This window comes from Eretmochelys imbricata, chromosome 8, assembly GCF_965152235.1.
Source record: "Eretmochelys imbricata isolate rEreImb1 chromosome 8, rEreImb1.hap1, whole genome shotgun sequence".
NCBI classification, from domain to species: domain Eukaryota; kingdom Metazoa; phylum Chordata; order Testudines; family Cheloniidae; genus Eretmochelys; species Eretmochelys imbricata.
The window spans coordinates 15,895,941-15,915,855 of record NC_135579.1 but is presented as its reverse complement, the minus strand read 5'-3'; the positions used below and the strand labels follow the sequence as shown (position 1 = coordinate 15,915,855).

Here is a 19,915-nt window from a genome sequence, read left to right as displayed (position 1 = left end):
TGGTTTGTTCAACCACAAAAGAAGACAAAATATATAGCTATCCATGTATCAAAAGTACTCATCAGAGTGGATGAAGACACACTAGAAATAGTATGTTATTTTACTTATCTAGGGAGTGAAATGTACAATGATAGTGACACCATGTTAGATATCAAGCAACAAATATCAGAAGCACCACACAGCTTTCATAAACTTGAAAAGAGATGAAAAAGTAGCATGTGCTTAAATTGCAGCTAGGGAAGTTTTGGTTGGATATTAGGAAAAACTTTCTAACTCTCAGGGAAGTTAAGCACTGGAACAAATTCCCTACAGAGGTTGTGGAGTCTCATTCATAAGAATTGATTAAGAACAAGCAAGTTAAACAAACACCTGTCAGGAATGGTCTAGTTATTGCTTAGTCCTGTCTTAAATGCAGGGGACTGGACTAGATGACCAATTGAGGTCCTTTCCAGTCCTACACTTCTATGATAGGCACAGACACAAAAATACAGTTTTCTAACATTGGCAACATGTCTGTCCTCCTTTACGGAGCTGAGTCATGGAAATCTACAGCTAAAGCATCAAACATGGTAAGATCAAAATCTAAGCTAAAGCATCAAACGTGGTAAGAAGATGACGATGGAGGGCATATTAGGAGAGGCTTTAAGGATGCACTTCTATGGCCAGTGATAACGTGGAAACCCCCTGGGAAGAGAAAAAGAGGGTGACCTAGAGAAACTTAGAGAAAGAAGCCAAATCCACCAGTGTGACACTCAGAAGCGTGAAGAGACCAGCCCAAGCCGAAAACAAGAGACGGGAACTGGTGCCTATGCACTGTGGGTACAGGAGGGTAAGAGGGGGACGGACCGCCCGGGGAGAGGCATGCACATGGCCCCAGGAAGGGCGAGAGGCCCCGGGGGAGAAGGAGACTGGACAGAGCTGAGCGAACCGCTGGAACGGCAGGGAGCCGCATGAGCGGCTAGGCAGGCCCGGAGGAGTGGAGCTGAGGTAGATGACGGGCCCCAACGCACGTCCTCTCTAGCCGCCAGGCGCCTGGCTCTTTGTGGCAGGCAGCTGCCCGCTTCTCTCCCAATGGGGAAGGAGGAGGAGGGCGGAATTGCCCAGCATGCAGCGCGGTGGCCTATCGTCGGCATCCCTCACTTTCCGGCCAGGGGCTAAGATGGCGACTCCCATGCACCGACTCATCGCTCGGCGGCAGGCGTGAGTGCGCCGGGCCGGGGGCTAAGGGCGGGTCCTCGGAGACAGCGGATCCCCGAGGGGCTTGTCTTCGTGCGGCAGCCCGAGAAAAGCGGCGTCCCGTGGGCAGGAGAGTGGAGGGTTGTCTCGGAGGGGAAGCCTCAGGGACGCGGGCTCTCCTGGGAGGGGGCGCCTCGGAGGGGAATCCCGGCGGAGGCGGTGATGCTCGTGTGCGTGGGACCCCTCGGGAGGTGTGTGGGGAGCAGAATCGCTGCCTTCACCCAACCCGGAGAGCCTGCAAGTGGGGTGGGGAGCAAGCCCTTCGGGAGGGGGGCGGGTAGCGGTGGCTGGCCAGGCCAGTCGCGTACGCCAGGGGCCGTGGTATAGGCGGTGATGGGCAGTAGATAATGCATTGCAAGTGTACAGGACCCCTCAGCCCCTCCGGTGTCTGACGTGCACCTTGCAGCACTGGAGTGCAACCCCCCCAACCCCATAGGGGGACAGTCCCACGGTTAAAGGGCCGCAGCGTGAGAGCAGATTTTTATTCTTTTAAAGTTGTAAATCTTTAGTTGGGATGGATAATGAAGTACTTCCTCCGAGAAAGAGCTGACTCTACCCTGTCTGTGCTGACTGTGAACTGGGACGGGCCTGCTGTTCACTGATTCCTAAAAACAAATTCTATAATGTAGATTGGAAGATTAAGTTAACCATGGTACAGAGCCTTACAGGAATAATAAATACTCTTCACTTCTCTAGCTCCTTGCATCTGAGGATTTCAAAGCTCTTTACAAATGTTAACAAACTAAGTGTTTCACTATCAGTGTGAGATAGCTAAGTACCACTACAGATCAGCCCCCTGATAAACAAAGAGGTTAAATGGGCTTTTTTCTTCCCCTTTTCAAAAGTTCAGAAAATATTCTGCTTGTTTTTTACACCAGAAATTCAGATCGTGTGTGTTTTGGCAGACTATGGTGATTAAAGAACTAGTGAAATGATGGTGTTACAATAGTAAAGAATGAAAGCTGAATGACTGAGAGGGGAAGAGGTCTCAATCCGATTATTTAAAACTCTGGTTTTGAGTAGTTGTTAACACCAATGTCTTATTAATCAATCATGACATTCTTTCCACAAAATGTTAAAGGTTCAACACCCCCACCTTTCAGTTAAGGTGTGAGAACTCACAATACACCAGTCTGGGAGATTCATGAGGTCCACAAGTAAACCAGGGACAAAACACACTATTTTAAAGTTTAACAAAAGAAAGGCAGAAAAAAGTCATGTCAGGTTTATTAACACGTCCACAGAAGTGCACACAAAAAAGCATAAGCCTACATTTTTGTTTTTAAATTCTGTAGGTCACCTTAAAGTATCTTGGCCAAAGTAATTTCAAATGAATTTTTTTGTTGTTAGCCTTTCAAGCCAAGTGAGCAAAAGACAAGCCTGGGAGAAAGTACATCAAATGTCTGTTTAGGGTTTCACTGTAGTATTTGGGAGTTTATTCCCTGTAATGATTTGTTATATTTGTCTGTTTCAGTTGCGATAATAAGGGGTGGATAGTGTTATTGCATTTCTTCCTTTTTCCAGGATTATGTAGTTTTTCCTTGCTTTTCAGTGGAAAGTTTCATAATTTCGGATGATTTATGGAATAATTATTTCCCTTTAATTTTGGAACAGTCTCTCCATTTCAACTTATCCTTTTACATGTTGGTTGTATGTGTTTTGCATTGTGCTATGTATCTCCTAGCTTCCATTTACAGTTTATAGTCACTGATCCCATGTTCAGCATGAGCTTGCCTTAGGCCTTGTGTACACTACAGTTTTGTTGACAAAAGTTATGTCGACACTCAAAAAACGCGATCATAAAAACCGGTATTGCATGTTCACACTCATTTCCTCTGTCAGCAGAGCACGTCCACACTTGGGGCACTAGCATGAACAGTGTGAGCAGTGCACTGTGAGTATGTATCCCACAGTCCAGTCTGCCGCTAGGTCTTGTGGGAAGGTGGAGCGGATCGTGGCGCATCTTGGGACTGGGCTTTATGTCCTGTGAAGCATTGCTTTCTGTCCCAGCATTCCATGGGCTTCCGGCTTTCTTTTGCAGAATTTTTCAATGGCCCTTCTTTGCTGTGCACCCCGGCATCTTTGTGAGAAGGGATGGATCCCGCACTGCTCTCTTATGCTCTGATAACTGTCATGAAGATATCGCGGATGGCAGTGCAGTTAATTGTGAAGAAGACTCCTAGTCGCCTAACTGAAGAAGACTCCTAGTTGCCTGACATGCTGTGTGGTATGCATAGGAGCAACTTTAGATTGCTTTTGGCATTCACAGAACAGCTGCAGAGGGTAGACTGTTGCTTTTGGGCTCGGGAAGCACTGACTGGTGGGATCGTATTGTCATGCAGGTGTGGGATGACGAGCAGTGGCTACAGAACTTTTGGATGTGGAAAGCCACCTTCCTGGAACTGTGTGCGGAGCTCGCCCCAGCACTGTGGCACAAGGACACCAGAATGAGAGCTGCCCTATCAGTAGAGAAGTGTGTGGTAATCGTATGAAAGCTGGCGACTCCAGACTGCTACTGGTTGGTCGTGAATCAATTTGGATTCGGAAAGTCGACTGTTGGGGCTGCATTAATGCAAGTGTGCAGGGCAGTTAATCGCATCCTGCTACGAAGGACCCTGACTCTGGGAAATATGCATAAAATAGTGGACGGCTTTGCAGAGATGGGTTTCCGTAACTGGAGGAGTACTAGATGGCACGCACATTCCAATTTTGGCACCAGACCGCCTTGCAACAGAGTACATCAATAGGAAAGGGTACTTCTCCATGGTGTTGGAGGCACTTGGTGATCACCATGGGCGTTTCACTGACATGAACATGGGGTGGTCCAGGAAGGTGCATGACGCACGCATCATCAGGAACTCTGGCCTGTATAGAAAGCTACAAGCGGGGACTTTCTTTCCAGACCAGAAGATTACAGTAGAGGATGTTGAAATGCCCATAGTGATCCTGGGAGACCCGGCATACCCCTTACAGCCATGGCTCATGAAACCTAACACAGGAAACCTGGACAGCAGTAAGGAGTGGTTCAACAACAGGCTGAGTAGGTGCTGGATGACTCTGGGATGTGCCTTTGGTAGATTAAAGGAGCGCTGGCGATGCCTTTATGGCAGGTTAGACCTCAGTGAGGATAATATTCCCATGGTCATAGCTACAATTTGTACATTGCATAATCTTTGTGAAGCTAAGGGTGAAAGATTTTCTCAGAGGTGGAGTATTGAGGCAGACTGCTTTGCTGCTGATTTTGAGCTGTCAGAGGGGGGCAATTTGAATTGGGGAGGCTTTGAGGCAACATTTGGAAAATGAGAACCAATCATGTATCTCTCTGTGATTGGTGCTGCAATGTTACATTACATGTAGTTTTCCTAGGAAGCAATGGTGACATTTGGGGTATTACATTCCAATAAGCAAATGATTAAAATGCCTGTGTATGTATTGGTAGTGCCTGCTATCTTAATTTGTAGGAAACAAATAAAGATGAATTACCGTTCAAAAACTTTGCTTTTATTGTACAAGAAACAGCACACAAAGATGCTTGGTGGAAAAGGAGGTACCAGGGAAGGGCAAATGATCTGAGCTGTGGGTCCAGCTATCGTTTTCAAAGTTGTCCTGGGGAGTGGAGTGAAGGGGAAACTAAGAAATCCAGGAAAGCAGAAAGGACTGTGCCGGTGGAGTTTGGGGAGGGGTGCATGGAAAAAAGTTCTGAATGTGCTGCAGAGGAGGGTGGGCACGCATCTGCTCAGTCTGCAGCATTATTAAGGACTTCAGCATCTGTGGTTGCTCCTCGGTGACTTTAATCATCCGCTCAGTAGCATCCTTAACAAACTTCTGATTTTTTTTTTTTTCTGTCTTGCCTTTCAGCTTCCCTCCACTCCTTGCATTTTCTTTTCTCTGCATTGGAGAAGAGCGGTACCTCCTGGAACATGTCGTCTTTGCTCCGACTTGGGCTGCCTTTTGTCAACAAAACTTAGTAGTGTAGACAAGGCCTTAGTCTTGTCCATTTCACTTGTGTGAGATTTGCTATTAGGGCTGTGGTTAGAAATCTGTAGCAGTCTAGTTTGTTTGATCTGTTTTTTTCCCGGTGATTAGATTGCTTTTAGATTTTGATTTTATTTTGGTTTGGGTGGAATTGTCTGCTTTTTTGGTCAGGAGATGAGTGGTGTTGGGACCTGGAAGTGATGGTATGTTTTTGTTTGGTTTTACAGTCTAGTTTTCTAGTGTCTTCCAATAGAGAACATATGTGCTGGTTTGAGTTGGCACCAAAAGCTGAATGTTTGTTTGTGTTTGCACGTTCATTAAGTGGAGGAACTGTGCTAGTTCTGCTCACATATGGCATCTGTGGCAGAGCCAGCAGTCTAAGGCCTGGTTTTGTTCAAAAATTAGATCAACCTAGCTATGTCGCTCAGGTCTGTGAAAAGTTTTGCATCCTTAGTTAGGTTAACCTAACCCCCAGTGTAGATGCGACTAGATTGACAAAAGAATTCTTCCGTCAACCTAGTTACCTCCTCTTGCAGATTGAATCCAGGTTTTTTTCTGTCAATGTAGTCAATGTACCAAACTTCCTCCTCCTCTGAGCTTCAGTTGAGACAAGACTGATTTCTGTAGGAGTTGGCAGGGAGTTGATGCAGCAGAAAAATCTTCCCTCTCTACTAATCTCCATGGAGGAATAGGCAGGTGGCATAAGAATCTTCATCTATCTAATGTCTAAAACATATATTGCTACAGTATATAGGTGTTTCAACCCCTCTTCTTAGTCGGGGCTGGTAGCAGTATCTTTCCATTAGTTTGGATACCCCTCCAGCACATCCAAACCTATATGGTAACATTTTAGGAGCAAAGATCTTTTTTAATATTTGTCTATTAAGTGACATCCACCACATAAAATATATCAGTGATGGTTTACTAGCTGTTTGGGGCCTCATTTTGTTTACAACTCCATGTATTCAGTAGTCTAAATACACCTAGTTAACCTTAAGTTCTTTTTTTAACCTTTGTAAAATTTCAAGTAGAGTTATTTTACTAGGCTAATGGGGGGCTGACCACTGAGTGCAATGTGCGTCTCAAGGCAGGTCAGTATTCACAGACATTCTCTCAGTGGAGTCTAGAAATGGAGCTTGAGAAAATGAAACTTTTAAAAACCTTTCAGTAGCCCTAGAATCTTGTTCAGCCTACTTACTAAAAGTACTGTTCCCTACTGAAATTAAATTCTCAAAGTTAATTGTGTGCAATTAATTGTGAGTCTTACTTTTTCCCTATTGAATCTAAATTAGCACCATTTCTCCTTAGGGCTACTGCAAGAAGCCAGAGAAGTTTAGTCTCGAAAAGGTGTTGGATGTTATAGACAGGATGACTATTAGAAACTTGATAGACCTGGGAGCCTGAGTAAGTGATGACAAAGGCCAATGAACCATGCCATTCTTCTGTACCTCAGTAGGTGACTCATAGTTCCACACCAAACCAAAACATCCATCAATGCTAATAGCCTCTCTCTCCTCCTTCCTCCTATCCTCCTCCTCTTTACTGTGTCTAAATGCTAAATATGGAGTTAGGAATTTTCCTCTTTCTAGTAGTATATGGCTGTTGTATATATGTGGCTCTGAATGGACTGAACTTTCCGAAGTGAGTCTTTCAGTTGAGGGAAGAGGGGTAAAAGGCAGAGCTGAAAGGCAGCTTGGTGCAATAAACTAAGCAGAAGACTGGGAGTCAGAAAATCCTAGCTTTAATCTTGGCTCTGGCACCAATTTGTGATGTGACCTTGGGTGAGTCACTCAATATCTCTGCTTTAATTTCCTCATTTGTAACATTAGACTAATACCTACCTCATGGGAGTGTAAATATGAATCACAGTAAAAATGCTAAATATTTTATTTTAAAGCTAAAGAAATTAATGAGGCGTGGGAGGGAAAAATAAAACAGAGGAAACAACTTTACCTCCTTTCCTGTGTCAGTGAAAAGTTATTAGTGGGAACTCCCTTCTTCAGGATGAGTATATCATCAGAGTCTCATTTAACCTATATTAAACTGAAAGGAAGCATTTTTTCCTCTGTGAATTCTAGCAAAGTATTGCAAAATTCTGTGAATATTTACCAGTGTGGGCTCAAAATTATTCACCCATGTTTACTATGATGATGGTGAAAAATTAATAGCTTACACCTTCTCAGGAAGCAGGTGAGTAAAATTTTGCATGGCTAACTCTAGTGAATTATGCACGCAAGAAAGCCAGAATCAGGTTATACTTGGGATGGACAGAGTAAAATGTTACCTTTGAACTTCACATGCCTCAGTTGCATCTTTTGTGATAGCAGTCATTAATTGGCTGCTGAAATTGTAGGATTGCTCTTCAATTTCCCACAAGGAACACAGTGTCCTATTTAGTCTGACATTCTGTCCTGCCTCTAATCACTAGACTCCCATGATTTGAAAATTAGGCTGTCCAAAATATTGCAGCAAACTGACTCAATGGATAGGAACAGATTTTTAGGTGCTTGTTTGAAAAAACTACGGAGGCAGGTACAAATTCTTTGGAGATTGTAACATCGAGTACAATTTACTAACATTTATCTATGTTTATGTAACCATATTTCACACAGTTGGTGCCGGAATATAAAAGATGCTGCCAAAATATTTGCCAGTTAGTTTGGGACAAGAATTGTGTTTTCCATAATTGAATTACCTTTGTTCACTGGCTGAAACTTAAGAATTGCTCCACTTCCATTTTTCTTCAAACTCTTTAATAGTTGCTTATGAATTTTAAATTCTGAAGGGAATGGGAAATTATGAACTCCCAGTAGAGTGAGGAAAGATTGAAAGAGAAACCAACCAATAGGAGTTACTAAACTAAAATATTGGCCACACACCACTTGCCAAGAGCCAAGTGTAGTTTAGTCTTTACCACTTCAGCAGAAAGAGAGAATTGAGAGCTCCAGTTCTGGAATAGAAAAGTGTCTTTGTGTTCATTCTGATAAATAACTGATACAGGAACATTCCAGTAATCACAAAGGACCCAATCCTGCCATTGACTATATGCAGACATATGCATGTGCTTGTCTGGAGCTCCAGTGAAATGCAGGATTGTTCTGATTTGAGAAAAGCTAAAGCACCAATAAATACAGGCAGACAGTTGAAGCTCAAATTAAACAAGACAAATACTTTGTCTTAGGACTGGTATGCTAAAATGTACCATGTAATTTTCAATAGACAGTGCTGATTGTGCTTAAATATCCCAGCTTTAAATACAAACCTGCTCTTAAGCAAATTCTGTATTTTTGTAGGGAGGCCAACAAGCAGCATGTGAGATGTCAGAAGTGTTTAGAGTTTGGACATTGGACCTATGAATGTACAGGGAAAAGAAAATATCTACACAGACCATCAAGGACAGTTGAATTAGCGAAAGCTCTGAAAGAAAAAGAAAACAGACTATTGTTGCAACAAAGGTAAGATCAGCTGGGCTAAAGCTTAAAAGCCATTAGCAGAAGTATGTATAGACTGTATTTGGGAGATTGTAGTAGCGTGGTAAGTTTTCTTTGTGTGGTTTTTGTGTTCATTCTCTTGAGTCTGTATGTGTAACTCCCATTAACATTAATAGTAACTGTATGTACATCAGAGGATGTATATATGTATTTGTATCCCACAGTATCCACAAGTTATTTGGTCAGCCTCTCCCTGTTATAACTTAGGTCAAACAGTTTTTTTAAACAAAAATGGATCACTGGAATAAAGTCAAAATAAGTAATGGGGCCTTTATGTAATGGGGCATTGTTTTCTGGGCACCTTGATCACTTACCTTATTACGTGTTTACAGGGGGCTTAGAAAACAGTTTGTGTACATCTTTTCTAGTGTGGGGACAACAATCACAATTAGAAAAGTATGTGATGTGTCCATTTTTGTAGTCTCACCATAAATGTCCACCAACAAAAACATAAGTGCTACGTTAACAGTGTATCAGAAGCATAGTTTTTCCTTGTATTTAGTTTTGAAGAATAAAAAGCAAATAGGGGAGCAAGATATGGATTCATATGTATTGCCAATTCTTTATTCCTAGAAATATCGGGGATACATTTTATTGGATTAAAAGAACTACATGCTTTGCAGTTTTGACATCTGAGACACCTGGGCAGGTGATACCTGCAACCAAGAAGAAATAGCCAAATTGGACTTTGCCTTAATCTGAAGTGTGACTTCACTTACTCTTTTGGCCCCCTAGATAGAATTTTGTTGTTTCTCCCAGCGAAGAAGAATTCAGTATTCAAACATTTCACCCTTTTAATCAAAAGTGCCTTCAGAGAGAAAATAATTTAATGAACTGAGAAGCTTTCCAAAATGTTGAACATAAAGGGATATTTCATATAATTTTTATGTCAACCATCCTCCTAGCTGTTATCATATACTGAATAGCAATGGTACTCACTATTGGTAGCAATGGTAGGAACACTATCATAGGCAAGAACTAATGGCTGCTGATGTGTTGAACCATGTGTTGTGTAGACTTGTTTTAAGCAGGGTTAGACAACACAGTGCTTAATGCCATTGGCCAAGTGAAGCCCAAGGATTTAAGGTGTCCTAAGCATTTTAATTCTAACTTTATTTTTCCCTTTGTCAGTTGCTTATGACTTTCTAAATCTTTATTCTTTCGGGGCTGAAATTTTCTATGCAAGTATAACACGGACAGACCCCGGTTGTCGGCGGGGGGATCAAACCTGGGACCTCTGAAGCTTAATATATGAGTCTCTAAGGAATGAGCTAAAAGCCTTAACTGAGGCAGTAGCAGATTCATTAATCTCTAAGTGGTCTTGGTGCCACTAAAGGGGACAGAACATCACATCCAGAAGGTGTGGGGATTACACAAGGTCTCCACCGAAGGGTTAATTTTCTTTTAAAGTCTGAGCAAAAAATGGTTCAGCCATTTTTAAAAACGTGAGTGGTGTGGAGGAAAATACTTTATTATAAAAAAAATGTTTTAAACTATTTCTTTTTAAAAGGTTTAATGTGGAAATAGTTTGGCATTAGAAAGGTGAAATTTGGTATGAGGCTAATATTTTATGAGATGCACTTTTCAGTGGTGCAGTAAAAACTGGTTTTGATTTGGCAGTTATGAGTCTTTGAAAATCATAGGTGGTGCATTAAAATTTTTTTTAGCACAAGCACTTTTAAAATAATTATTTTCTAGAGAAAAGTGGGATGTGGGGGGGGTGAGGGTTTTTAAAAAAACTTGATTGGTGTGCATAATTACAGCATAATGAGATCCAAAATCTATTTCACTTATGTTATGACCTGTGTACATAATGATTTTTTTGGACTTTTCTTAAAAAACCCCAACAAAAAGCTAGGACATTCCATATAAAAACCTACATAGAACAATATGGTTGTAAAAGTAATACGCATTTACAAGGGCCAGAATTAAAGCCATTGTGTCAGTCTTAACATCTTCATTTTTTGACAACTGTAGTTTTTTAAATGGAATAACTGCATATCTAATATAGCCTTGCACTGGCAAACAAGTCTCGTTGTCCAAGACTAGGTAATGTGAAAATAATTTTGCATTATGATCCTTCTAGTTAGTTATTAACCTAGATGGAGGTTGTGTGACCTAAAATCAAGGAACTTCAGTACAAAGTAATAATTCTGATTATGAAGCCCTCTAAGACATAATGACTGTGTGCTTTTAGACACTTAAATTTATTCCAATTTTGATGCAACATTTGGAACATATTTCCTTGTCCCTACTTGTTAGGTATCAAGTACTGTACAATAGCTGGGGTGAGGAAGGGAAGTGAAGTAAGAATGAAATGTAAAGATACTTTAAATACTGCAAATAATGTTCTTAATGAAGACAATGAAAAGAGAATTTTAAAGGCTTCTAAAATTCTAAAAAGGTTGCTGTAAGATTCTAAAAGAGGAAAACTGAATTACCGCTTGTTTAAAAATGTAATACATTTTATGTAGTACAAAGCTGAGACGTGTAATACCTCCTCAACATCCTGAGGGCAGACACCCTGGCTTTTCTATAGTGAATGATGACATAAGTACAGTACCAAATGGAGGCTTGAAAGGTTTCATTCCAGTAGCTGCCAAGTTTTGTGCAACTCTGTGTGATACATGTAAATTACCCAATTTTTAATATTTGTAACTAATTTGCATACTAGCACAGACTTCAGCTATGTGATTCTGTGTAGGGGAGGAGTGTGGATTTAATGCTCATGCATCTGTAGAGAATTAATATCTTGGTTTATCTATAGGGCAGCAGCGGGGCAATAATAAAACAACACAGGTTTGATCCCACAATCTTCAGATTTATGCCATCGTCCTCTACCATGGCAACTATAGGAATAACTGATAGGGGAAGCTTACTGTTGTCCCCCTATGGAGCCGATTGTAGAGGGGGAGATAGCACACTTTATTACTGGGTTAGACAACTGCTTGTGAATGCAGAGTATGAGGATTCCTGATTTGTATTGCTGGCTCTGGAAGCTGAGTATGGTAGAGTAGAGATTGCATAGCCAAGTATAATAATGTCTCTGTTTGGATCATCTGCAGAGTTTGAACCTGGGAGTTCTGGATTTAAAAGTATAAGCTTCTACCACTTGAGCTCCAGGACAATACACATTAGCATGGAGGTAGTAGCAGACTCATAAACTTATGTCTGGGTTGGCCACTAAATTGGGACAAAGAATCTACGCTCTGTTATCATGGGTTAGGCTAACACATAATCTAGGCCCTTTCTTCTGAGAGGCAATTTGGCAAATTAGAGACCGGGGTTGTATTCCCAGCTTTGCCTGGTGTAAAATGAATGAATGACAAATGCCTCCTCTAAGGTGGAGCATGAGGCCCTGATTAGTAAAGGTTGTGGAGGTCACAGAAATATGGAGAACAATTAGTAAAAGAGTTGGGATTAGAATTTGTGAGCTCCTGGTTTGTAGTTTAGTGAACCCTCTGTATGGCTACTGGGGATTATGTGAGGAAAGCACTCCTCTTGCACACAGACCCATGACGTTTTACCAGTTGTTCAGGAATGCTTGACATCTTGCAATATGCTCATGCATTTTGCAGGTCTGTGTGACGGTAGGCAAGTCTGCATTCTCCTTGATGTTACCTACCACCATTTTATTAAAATATTATGTTAAAAAAAAAAACCATTATTTCGGAATCTGTATGGATGAGCTCTGTTTTCTAAAATCCATTGCTGCTCATCTTTTAAATGAAATGTGAGTAACTGAATTGTAAAAACCAGAAATAGTTTTTGCGTCTATTTATCTAAGTTTGCTTCTAATATTAGGCCTTGATTAAGGAAAGAATCCCTTTTTGGGAAAGGTCTTAAATCCACTGGATGTCAAATGGGACGTAAATACAAGCTAAAGTTAAACATATGCTTAAAAGCTGTCTGGAGCCAATGGCTCAATGGACTGCTGTGGTTAAGGCATATCAGTTTCATAGCCAACAGTGTACCAGGGAGTGATGTGGCCAGCATCACATCAAAGATGGTGAGTAGAGGAAACCTTTCAGTGTGAAGTCAAGTGATATGCATCTGAAGAAGTGGGGTTTTTATCCACAATAGCTTATGCCCAAATAAATCAGTTAGTCTTAAAGGTGCCACAGGACTGCTCGTTGTTTTTGTGGATACAGACTAACACGGCCACCCCTCTGATAGTTGGTACTCAAACCCAGGATCTTCAGGACTGTAGCTGAGGACCTTCACCACACAGACACGCTACTCCACTCCCCGAATAGGGATGGAATTAATTACATACTTAAATGCTATGCAAAATAGAGACCTCATGTGGTTTACTTCTGCTGTTGGCTGAAAGGGTGATATGACCATATGAATTGAAAGGGGAACAGTCATGGCAAATTTGGCCTAATTCTGCTACTTTGTGGAAATGTTTTCTCAAAAGTTAAGACCAACAGAAATCTCCTTCGGAATTAAAAAGGAAATCCCAGGGAGAAAGTATTTTGTTAAACAAGCATTTCACTGCAGTGTTTGAAACCCAAACTTTCTATCAGTGTGTGAATGCATGAGGACCTGAAAGTGAAATAGCTAGATATTATTAATAAAAATGGACTTTTTTCTCTCTATTGCACAGGAGAGAAATTCATGAAGAACGTAAATGATGAAAGCTAATTTAGATTTTGAAAACTTAGTTTTAATAATTTGAGATATTAGGTAAAGAAAACTTGTACACATCTTCTTTTCACACCGACAGTATCACTTTAATGTAAATAACCCTTAGCAGAAGGTAACTGAGAGTGTGGCATACTCAAATACAAAAAATGTTTAAAAGGGTAAAATACAACAGTTTTTTTTAAGTAATAGGGAATGTCTTCTTGGGTTGAAAAATGGCTGAAAGTGAATGTGCCAAGTGAACTTTAGTCATTACAACCCACTGTTGACTTTTCTGCCAGTGGGATGATGATATTATAAATCTCAACTCCACTATGCACCTGTTTACTTAATTTTTCCCACTGCATTAATCAAAGCCATTGTTTTTCCCCTCCCCTTAATTAGAACTGGAGAAAGTACTGCAGAAAGGAAGACCAAGAAAAAAAGGTATGTGGGAAAAGATTAAAACTGCAGCTATTCCATTGCATTATGTTGCACTCATTACGGAGAGGGTAATTTGAAAGAGGGTGTGTGGGATACGGAAAGTAGAAATTGCAGTGAAGGTTGTTTGTTGCCTTTGGCCTCCTTTAAGTAGTCATGCTATGAGCATTTGAAGTTTCTCCAACCCCTTCACCTTCTAATTCTCTGACTTCACTTTTTCCTTTTTGATCTTCCCTTCTCTACATACTCTTCCCTTTAGTAGAAAAAAATATTCCTTCCTTTGGCTAGAAGGGCATTATTTTGTATTTCAAATAAGTGCAATAATTGACTACGGTTTTCCAATTAATAATAGTTCTTTCTCCTCAGCTTGCTGTTCCTTCTCTCTTCCCCATTCCGAACTGTCATCTCCCTCTAAAAGTTTTTCTAGCGACTGTAAACAAAACAAATCCAAACCCAACCAAACAAAACTATCATTGACACTAAAATTGGGTCTTATGAAGCAGCGTTAGCGCTGCTGGGAGCCCACAGCTACACCAGTTTAATTATTGTGTTAGTATAAAAAACAAGTAGAACTTTGTTATATGGTTGCCATTGGTGCTGTCATGTGTTCAGTATCTGCGAGCAACATTTTTGTGAGACAATCCCAAATGGAAATATGGTATAACCGTCTTCTCCCACTTCTAGCTTAGTGCCTCCTTTATTGCTGCTCTGCTGATTGAAACAGCCACCCATGCTCCACTTCAGAAAACAACCTTGGTGTCAAAATCCCTCCTTTAGGGGAGACTTGCAAACAAGTTTAAAATGTTGGTCTGGTGTCCTTTTCTTTGTATCTCTATGAGATTATATATGTAAGAGGCCAGAAAGGCTTTTTTAAAAAGCCTGTATTTACCATAAGATATCGAAAATGTCAAGACTGGTTTTACTGGTGGATTTCTGGGTGAGCTCTCAGCTCAGCTGAAGAGGCAATGTTTTTTATTAAAGACGTCCTTTTATTTTGGAAAAAATATTTTAGACTTTATTTTTACATTGACAGACCCATTTTTTTCTTTGCAGATCACCTTTAAAACATTACACATTCTTGGTTTGAATTGTTTTCTCACGTGTTATAGGCCTCTTCAGATGCAGCCACAGTATTCATTTATTTGCATATAAGGCATCAAGTACACTTATATGCGTTAGGAAGAGTTAAATACAAAAATACTCAACACAGCATGTTGTTGTATACTTAAAATCCTGAAGTTAAGAGATGCAAAAGTTAAGGTTCCAGTAGCATTGCTACAGGCTTAACCAGAAAAATACGAAATGACAAAACTCCTGCAACTGTGCCCCATAACTTTTAGGTTGCTTTGGGCTTTCTTGTGCCCACACTAGCCCTTACCACCTCCCTCATGGAACTCTTTTGGAAGGTAGATTGCAAACCCCAAGACACTTGGTCTTGTACTCTGGCTGATTCTGCCTCCTTTGATCCATGGGTCTACTGCTTATTCTGAGGCACTTATCTGTAGTTGTATCTAGTGTGCAGTATCAGAGATCTGATTCGGGTTGCCTTATATAAAAATCATTTTATTGATACATTTATTGAAATGGAATTTCAAAATCAATGCATCTATTCAGATACAAAATATAAAAAAATGTCTAGAGCATGATCTAAAGGTTACTTTTCTTACACTGTCTAAGCCATGTGTGTATCACTGCCTCTTTCAAGGAAGTACATTTCTTCATCTGCCCCAACGATTCATCCCCCTTGTGTAACCAAACCAACATACTATATATTATGTAACCTTCTGAAAGCAAGTATAGTAGAACCTCAGAGTTACAAACACTGCGGGAATGGAGGTGGTACATAACTCTGAACAAAACTTTATGGTTGCTCTTTCAAAAGTTTACAACTGAACATTGACTTAATACAGCTTGGAAACTTTACTATGCAGAAGAAAAATTCTGTTTTCCCTTTATTTTTTAGTAGTTTACATTTGACACAGTACTGTACTGTACTTTTTTTTTTTTTTTTTGGTCTCGTCTCTGCCTCTGCCCGATTGCATAATTCTGGTTCTAAATGAGGCGTGTGATTGACTGGTCAGTTCATAACTCTGGTGTTTGTAACTCTGAGGTTCTGCTGTAGATGATTTTCTGCTTCCTATCCCTGGCCCTTGCCCTCTCCCCAGAAATATTTCTGTCAAGGGAATAGCTATTAGACATTATCTGAAAGTACCCACTCTACTACCTATGTAGTGATCCATCCTAATGATTCCGAACACCACTTTAAGATGTGGCTTTTATTAGCTTATTTTCTGGAGATTCCTACCTGAGCAGCTGTATATAAACTGCCCTCAATAGAAAAAAACAGCTGTTTGGGGGGAAAAATACAGATAACAGATGTATATTAAGATGTTAATGGCTCAGAACATTATAACACACGGCTCCACGTATGTCAGTTTGACACAACTGTGGGTGCACAATGAGGCAGAGTTAATGTAGTTGTTATAACCTTAGCTTATGAATTTCCTGACTTAGTGATTTTCAACTAAGCACCCTTAATCTTATGAGAGCATTTAATTTCCTTTTTTCTGGAGAAAGGCGAACCTATGCTTAATATTTCTAGCACTTTACATAGTACCAGTTAGGAATGACATTCAGTTGACTGAATGGAATGAGAGCAAGGTGAGCTAGCACCTTTGGTTTTTGGGTGAGGTATGTTTGGAAAACCTGTGTTGTTCATTTTTGGCACTTAGTAGCATTGTCCATATCAAAATCTCAAACTGCTTAGGAGCAGTAGCACACCTGCAATAGCTTTATCTTAATGGGAAAATGACTGATTTTTAAAAATCAAAATGAAAGCTTGGAGTTTGCAGAATATGAATTCAGAAAAATGGCAGAGCATGCAGGCCTTCATGATATTTACCCCCATATTCATGTTTTTTCTTTGCCCTTGATAAAGCTATTTTTAAAGGATTTGTTTTTCTGAAAGTTTCCCTAAGGTTATTAAAATCTCCATCCCACAAAATGTTACCGTAGTGGTGGGCACGTTGGATTCCTTCTCCCTCAGTAGCTTGGGAGCAGCATCCCTTGGGTGAAATTCTGACCCACTGAAGTCAATAGTAAAACTCTCATTGACTTCAGTGGGGCTAGAATTTCATCCAGGGAGAATGTACAATAATGTGTCAAAGGAACAGATCTTCATTAAGCTTTTCTAAAACCTTTGTTGTCCAAAGTCATTTTTTCCTATCACTTAAAACTTTTATTCCCTCTCTCCCACTCTAACCAAGCAAAGACCCCAGTCCTCAGTAAGGATGATACCTGTACCAAGTTTCAAACCTTTGCTTTTTCTCCTGTAGTTATGTTTTGTTTTACAATGGGGAAGTATGTATTGTACTGTCCCATTACTCAAATGGCTGAAGGGTATTTGTTCAAAACAGAAGCAAGAAAGTGGAGGAAATACCAGCTTCAGACAAAGTCATGTCTGGAAAGTTTGAGCCCAAATGGTGAATGTTTTGAGCTTATAAAAGCAAGCTTATAATGAACATTGTTTTTTGTAGTTGTGCCTTCAGCAGGTCTGTTCAGTGACCACTGTACTGGGAAGAAACTCTCTCACCTGTCCTTTTCATGTTTCTTGTAGGTCTAAGAGCGTGACCAGTTCCAGCAGCAACAGCAGCATCAGTTCAGCTAGTGATTCTTCATCCGAGAGTGAAGATTCCTCTACCTCTTCTTCTTCTGATGAAAGCGACAGTGACGAAAGCTCCTCCACTTCCTCATCCTCCCCATCTTCAAGTAGTTCTTCCTCTTCCTCAGACTTCGAGTCAGATTCTAGTTCCTCCAGTAGCAGCAGCACCAGCACAGACAGCAGCTCTGATGATGAGCCACCGAAGAAAAAGAAGAAGAAATAGCATGGTGCCATGTTCGGTGACAATGTAGGACTGGTATTAGTGAACGATAATGTCATTCTGTAAGGAGGTTTTGAATACATTATTGCCAAACAGCTTAACTGGTTAAAATTTCTACAGTTTAAAACTTTCTAAGTGTTTTACATATTCGTCATAAGACATAAAAAGGTATACATGGCAAGTGAGACTTATTGAAAGAGTATTTTTGTGGTTAATTCTTTAATAGGAAATTTTACTTTTTTAGTTTAAAAATCTGTCATCAGATTTGTTTATATGACCTAAAGTCCAGTAACCCTAATGTTTACATGCCAGAGAGCAAAACCTTCTTGTTTCAGATTGTGCTGTATACATCATATACTGACTCTCCGTTTACAGCAGCTTCATTTATGTTTTAGAAAATCCTGTAAACTAGTTAGGAAGGAAGAGGAATAAGAGCTTCTAACACCATTGGCTGTGTAGTACTCAAATAGCATTACCATTATCTGGCTAAACTGAATGCACAGTATTGCTCAGAGGGTGACTTCAGTCCCTTTGCTGAGAAATATATTATACTTTGCTGCTGAGCTTTTCTCAAATGGCTTTTCCTGAGATTTCCAGGTCAAAGATTAATTGCAACATAAAACTTTTATTAGCGCTAATTTGTTAGAGATCCATATGCTGTTTGTACTGTACAAAGGCTTTAGCTAGTCTTTTCAACTTTGCCTGTTTCCTGAGCTCATGGAACTGTAACATTCTCTGAGACAAAGAATGTCTCTTGCAGCAGTAGCATTGGAATAAGATGAAGGTTATGGGCAGGGGGTGCGAATCATAATAACTGATGCTGCTTAGGAGTTTCATCTTTGTGCCTTTTTTATAAAATTAAATGTATCCTAAAAAGAGAGGGGCATAGTGGTGTCTCTGCCCCACCCCCTCAACTCATTTAGCTTTCCACACAGAATATGAGTCAGAGAACTTGGAGAAATGGTAGTAACATAAATATAATCGAGGCATTATTTTCAAAGCAAGGACAAAAAGCTATTTTCATTGGAAGTTTGGTTAGAAAAAATGAGTCACCTTTAAATATAGTTCCCAAAAGGAAGATATTTCCCTTTTGCTATTTTTGCAAAATTATTATGTAGTGTAAGATTGTCAGTTTACGTTTGTTGGGCACATGGTAGCTGGCATTATAGTCTGCAGTATAAAATGATTATTTGGCTCAGTCCATTATTTTTACATAAGAAGTTTGTGCACATTCGTGAAAGAAATGAAAGAGGCATATTAGCTAAAAAAACCCAGCAAACTAGCATCACAACCCTGCATATTGCAAGATGTCTTTTGCAAGTTGCTAAATAGAACTAATTTGCTGTTGTGATGAATTTAAGCAGATGGCATTAGTCATTTAATTTTGTGATGCAGTCTCCTTTTCAATTTCTTATTGATGGAGTTCCCTTTTTCTGGGACAGGGCATCATATGTGAAAGAAAATTCTTAGATATCCTGGTTTAGGTAAAATATAGTAATTAAACTATTTTTTATATTTTTATGGAAAAAGTAGTGTGTAGAATTACTTTGGAATAAAATGTGCATCTATTTAAATGTTTGAAAATATGTATGTTGTGTGTTTTAGTCTGTAATCATTACTGAGTTTTACAGAACATGCTGAAGACTGTAAATAAAACTACCAGGAAATTGTTTGTCATCTTAGAGAATGTACCATTTAATGGGAAAAGTTAATAAATTATTAAACACTGTTTGCTAAGTTTATATTCATTGGAATATACTGTAAATTTACTGATATGGTGGAGATTGGGGAAAATAACTTTAGAAAATGGGCACACTTGCCGATCCAAGAAGCTGTCTGCAGGAGATAAGACAAAACAATACAACTGCTAAAGAGATTAAGGAAACCTATGTTTAACTTCTGGTCTATTGGTCCCTGAGCTGGGAGGTCTAAGGAGACAGTATGCTATTTCACGGGATACTTTATATCATTCAGTAGTGATTAAGTGGTAGGCCACGAAAGGAACTCCTTCCAATATTTTATAGCCAAAAACATAGTAGCTTTTTATGTAGTTAATTAAATTTATTTATTTTAGATCACTTGCTCTCAGATGTGATATTTCTGCTTTATTTTAAATCCATGCTCCATTCTGTTTTATTTATCCCCAGCCGTTTTTATCTTACAGGGCAAAACCCACCAGCCTGACCAGAGCTTTCAGCCATCCAATTCTTACTAGCTCAAGTCCTGATTTGCTCTTAAAAGGATATTTTATTTCACTTTGATTCT

General features: G+C 39.9%; 1 protein-coding gene across 2 annotated transcripts; it reads left to right on the top strand.

Annotated features, from left to right (window-relative positions):
• The first annotated feature begins 1,127 nt into the window (after positions 1 to 1,127).
• On the top strand, positions 1,128 to 19,505 carry ZCCHC10 (zinc finger CCHC-type containing 10). 2 transcript variants are annotated; one of them, XM_077824493.1, is made up of 4 exons: positions 1,128 to 1,200; positions 8,505 to 8,666; positions 13,734 to 13,775; positions 17,386 to 19,505. In XM_077824493.1, exons 1-4 carry the CDS (start codon positions 1,160 to 1,162, stop codon positions 17,651 to 17,653), a joined length of 513 nt encoding a protein of 170 aa, XP_077680619.1. In that variant the 5' UTR covers positions 1,128 to 1,159; the 3' UTR covers positions 17,654 to 19,505. The 2 variants fall into 2 exon arrangements, with proteins under 2 accessions (XP_077680619.1, XP_077680620.1); XM_077824494.1 differs by lacking the exon at positions 1,128 to 1,200 and adding an exon at positions 1,234 to 1,427.
• Positions 19,506 to 19,915: the final 410 nt, after the last annotated feature.